Below are 5,166 nucleotides of genomic sequence, written 5' to 3'. Positions count from 1 at the left end.
TAGTTTTGAGAATAAAAATTATTTAAATATTCTTAACCTTAAAACGTACCAACTGAAAAAAATTATTTAAATATTCTTAACCTTAAAACGTACCAACTGAAAAACAGCCATACGCGTATTAACAAACTCATATCACTAATGATATTTATAGTTTAAACACGAAATTTGTTATGGTTTCTTGCAAAACTGTGTCCGATAACTATATTATGAACAATTATTTTTCACGCATCTAAATTTTGATATTATTTTTTTTTGTTGAAAAAAATATAAAATTTTATATTTTTAAGACGATTTTATCATTGTATTTTGTGTAAAATGAGAAAAAAAAAGATATGTTAAGATGCCATTAGTCATATATTATACATTCTTCTATTCTATCGAGTGACAAAATTTTGTAAGCTTAAAACTATTAAGTCGAATTTCTTTTAAAAATAAACATAATTCGAAGGATGTGCATTGACATCTTTTCTATTGGGAATCTAAATGTTAATTAAAGTTTTACATTGAATAAAAATAAAAAAAAATAAAACACTATATAAAGATCAAATAATCATTAATTTTTTAGACTATAGACCCAAAATTTATCTAATATAAGTAAATGAAAATATGGCTGAGTTGACAATTTTGAGTTCTAAAAGTTTAGTCTTTAAAAGTTATTTGGTGATATTTTTTATATTTTAAGAAATTGTTTTGGTTAATAATAATGTTTTAAAGTAAGGTGGTTGCATAACCAATACGTAACTTATTTTCTTAAGGTGTTGAGTTAAGCATTTGAATGAAACTCAAATAGAATTATATTTATTATATTAAAAAAATATTAATTATATAAAAATAAATATATAATAAAATGACGCGGTATTAATATTTTTCTTGGGACAATGCTCATATGATTAATCAGATATAATTGTAGCTATTATACAGTAAATTAATATCTTATGATTCAGTCACATATGAATACATTACAATTGGTTTCTGTTAAGGACCAAATCAAAGTTTATGAAATTGAAAGAAACAGGTTATAATGAAAACAACGGCTAAGGTACAAAGCTACAAACACTCATCGGCCACATGACAACACAAATAATGAATGGTTGTTCAAATTCTCTATTCAGTTACTGAGTTGGTAGTTTGTTTTCCTTCAGAACAATGGACATTGGTGTCGAAAACATTCCCTCACTTGCAATCTTACCTTTGTTCATCTTCTTGTTCACCATATTCTGGAGAACAAAAACCAAGTCTTCAAACTCCAAGTTACCACCAGGACCACCAAAACTACCCCTTATAGGAAACTTGCATCAGCTTGGAGCAATGCCTCATCATGGCCTGGCAAAACTTTCACACCACTATGGCCCTCTTATGCACATAAAACTCGGTGCACTTTCCACCATAGTGGTGTCTTCCCCTCAAATGGCCAAGGAAGTGATGAAGACGCATGACATCATTTTTGCAAATAGGCCTTATCTTCTTGCAGCAGATGTTATATCCTATGGCTCCAAGGGCATCAGTTTTTCTCCTTATGGCAGTTACTGGAGGCAGATGAGAAAAATTTGCACCTTTGAGCTACTAACTCCAAAGCGTGTTGAATCATTCAAAGCAATTAGAGAAGAGGAGGCTTCAAAGCTTGTTAAAGAGGTAGGTTTGAGAGAAGGGTCATCTACGAATGTCAGTAAGATGATCTATTCCTTCTCTTATGGATTGACATCAACTGTAGCTTTTGGAGGTAAATCCAAAGATCAAGAAGCTTTCATAGCTGTTATGAAAGATGTCTTAAAAGTTGTTGCTGGTTTCTCCCTGGCTGACTTGTATCCTATTAAAGTGCTTCCAGTTTTGACTGGATTAAGGTCCAGAGTTCAGAAGTTACATCAAGAAGTAGATAGGATCCTTGAGAATATTGTGAGAGATCATAGGGTCACTGGTTCTGAAACAAAGGAAACCAATGAAAAAGGAGAGGATCTTGTCGATGTCCTGCTAAAGCTTCAGAAGCAGAACAACCTTGAGCATCCTCTATCCGACAACGTTATCAAAGCAACCATTTTGGTTAGTATTTGCTGTTACAAATCACATAATTTTCCAAAATAGATCCAAATATACATCATCAAAATAACTCCTGTTGACTGAGCATAAGCAAGATTCATAGCATACTTAGATTTTGATTACAAACAAAGTTTAAGTAAAATCCGTCTATGTTGTCATAACACAAAGAAAAATTCAATTCATTTTCCTGTAAGTTTATCTGAACAGAACTGGAATATANTGTACTANTTCAGTAGTTTTGCANCNAATAGTAGGAAAATATGCTCNATTTNGCGNNTGTTTCAGGATATNNTCAGTGCTGGAAGTGGTACTTCAGCTAAAACCATAGAGTGGGCCATGTCAGAACTTGTGAAAAACCCAAGGGTGATGGAGAAAGCACAATCTGAGATAAGAAGGGTGTTTAGTGAAAAGGGGCATGTAGATGAAGCTAGCCTCCATGAACTGAAGTACTTGAAGTCAATAATCAAAGAAACACTGCGACTACACCCTCCTGTTCCATTATTACTACCAAGAGAGTGCAGTGAGAGATGTGAAATCAGTGGGTATGAAATAGCAGCTAAGAGCAAGGTTATTGTTAATGCTTGGGCTATTGGAAGGGATCCAAAATATTGGAATGATGGTGAGAATTTTTGTCCAGAAAGGTTCCTTGATTGCTCAGTTGATTACAAAGGTGCAGATTTTCAGTTTATTCCATTTGGTGCTGGAAAGAGGATGTGCCCTGGAAGCACTTTTGGCATTGCTAATGTTGAACTCTTGCTAGCAAATTTACTTTTTCATTTTGATTGGAAGATGCCTGATGGGAATAAGCCTGAAGAGCTTGACATGACTGAATCATTTGGCTTGTCTGTTAGAAGAAAACATGATTTGTATTTGATTCCTTACATGTGCCACTCATTTGCTAATTACAACAATTGAGTGAGGAACAACTTGTCTGTTTCATCATAGATCAACCCACCTTTTTAAATAAACAAATTATTAGACATTCTAACTAATATAAAGTTTGTTGGGTTTTAACTTATAAGAGACAAAAGAATGAAAGAAAAACTGATATCTTTTATTGAGCATAAACATAAATATTTATATTACATAATTTGTAACTGACTTTTAAAAAATATATGCTAAACTAATTAATTTAAATAATACCTAAAATCCTCTTAAAAAAATAGAATAGGAATATATTTTATTTAACACCTTTGACTCTTTTAACCACATGCTGTTTGAGTCACAAAATTCCAATACTCTTCCTTGACTCAAAGTCAGCATACTTTAAGTTTTTTCATCCTTGACTGTATCATCTAAAGTTCCTCCACTTTTGGAATTCTAGATCACCTCTGGTTTCTCTATCTTTTCAAGAACTACGTCTAACTCTGAGTTGTCAGTATCTTTCACCTTTTCAGTATTGCCTTGTTGCTCCACATTTTCAGCTTTTTCTTTAGGAAGAGTTGTCTTAGGATGTTTTTCTTCCTCTAATTTTTTTGGTTTAATTTGACTTTCATCAACCTTAACTAGCTTTACTTTCTTGTCATTCAGAGATGGGGTTCTTTTAGGTCCTCTGACATTTGTATGTACTAATTGTGGCTTGTTTGTTGCTCTCCAACCAAGATTTGTCTTTTGGAAAAGGAAACTTTGTTTGTTTTTAATATTTCAAAGTTGCGCATATAAGTGATTTCTCTTCCAATTTAGGCAGCCCTTGTACCTGCATATTGTCTTCAACCTTGTGCACAGCAAATTGCTCTTCATCTATCAAATTCAAGGCAAAACTTTTGCCTTTCATGTGAACCCTAATAATTCTTTATTATCTGAGTCTTTAATCATGCAACTTTTATCTTCAAATAGAACTTTATAGCCTTTCTCTAGAAGTTGGCCAACACTCAACAAATTTTGGTCAATTTCAAGATCATATAGAACATCAGTAATTAATTTCAAACCTGTGCAACCTTTGATCGCTATGGTTCCTTTACCCTTCACTGCTATTTTTGCCCCGTTTCCAATTCTGACATTTGTGTTGTAGGTTGCATTAAGATCTTTGAATAATTCTTGATCGTAAGTCATGTGGTTCGTGCAACCACTATCAATTAGCCAGCTTTCTGTTGATCTTGAGTGGCAAAACAAGAAACAACAAAAAGTTCATCTTCTTCACTGTCTTCAACTGCAACTTGTACATTCTCTTGTTTTTCTAATGACTTGCATATTTTCTCCACATGCCTTAATTGTCCACATTTATGACATTTCACATCTGGCCTCCACCAACACTTCATGTGGATGATTATTTTTCTTACAAAAAGTACATGATGGAAAAACATGAGAGGATTTGTTATCATTTTTGCGGTTGAAACTTTCTGACCTTTTTATTATGAAAAATTATTTTTCACGCATCTAAATTTTTACATTCATTTAATATTATTTTTTTTTGAAAAAATATAAAAATTTATATTTTTATGACGATTTTATCATTCTATTTTGTGTAAAATGAAAAAAAAAGGCATGTCATGGTACCATCAATCGTATATTATACATTCTTCTATTCTATTGAGTGACAAAACTTCGTAAGCTCAGAAATATTAAGTCGTATTTGTTTGGGAATAAGCATAATTAGAAGGATGTGCATATGTTGACATCTCTCTTATTGAGAATCTAAATGTGAATCAAAGTTTCACATTGAATAAAAATGAGAAAATAGAGCATTATATAAAGATCAAATACCCATTAACTCATTGACTTAGGTTTTGGATGATAGACCCAACATTTATCTAATATAAGTAAATGAAAATATGGCTAAGTTGACAACATTTGGTCCCTCTTTTGGAGGTTTGGTTCAAAATGGTCCTACTTTTGAAAAAAGTTCATTAAGGCCCCATATTTAGTTAAAAGTTGTTCAATGACGTCCTTTTCAGTGACGCCGTTAAAATCATAACGGTGCAGATGTCAACGTGGGCAAACCTGAATGAACGATGCAATTTGATGAATACGTGGCACTGTGAAGAGGTTGCACTGTGTAAATATTTTAAAAAATTAAAATGACATAAGGTAGGTGATGAGTCAATATTTTCTCGACTTTACTTAGTTTATTGTGCTAGAATTAATCAGGGAATTGTGCTTAATTGTCCGGTATTTTCCCGTTTTTCCTAATTA

At 32.4% G+C, this 5,166-nt stretch overlaps 1 protein-coding gene across 1 annotated transcript; it reads left to right on the top strand.

Moving 5' to 3' along the window:
* The first annotated feature begins 1,084 nt into the window (after positions 1-1,084).
* Positions 1,085-2,949, top strand: LOC106774744 (cytochrome P450 71D9-like). Its single transcript, XM_014661783.2, has 2 exons — positions 1,085-2,037; positions 2,320-2,949. Exons 1-2 carry the CDS (start codon positions 1,147-1,149, stop codon positions 2,947-2,949), a joined length of 1,521 nt encoding a protein of 506 aa, XP_014517269.1. The 5' UTR covers positions 1,085-1,146.
* Positions 2,950-5,166: the final 2,217 nt, after the last annotated feature.

The sequence above is a fragment of the Vigna radiata genome, chromosome 10 (assembly GCF_000741045.1).
Source record: "Vigna radiata var. radiata cultivar VC1973A chromosome 10, Vradiata_ver6, whole genome shotgun sequence".
Classification (NCBI taxonomy): Eukaryota; Viridiplantae; Streptophyta; class Magnoliopsida; order Fabales; family Fabaceae; genus Vigna; species Vigna radiata.
Note: the sequence above shows the minus strand (reverse complement) of the source record. Positions and strands in the feature narration are given on the sequence as shown.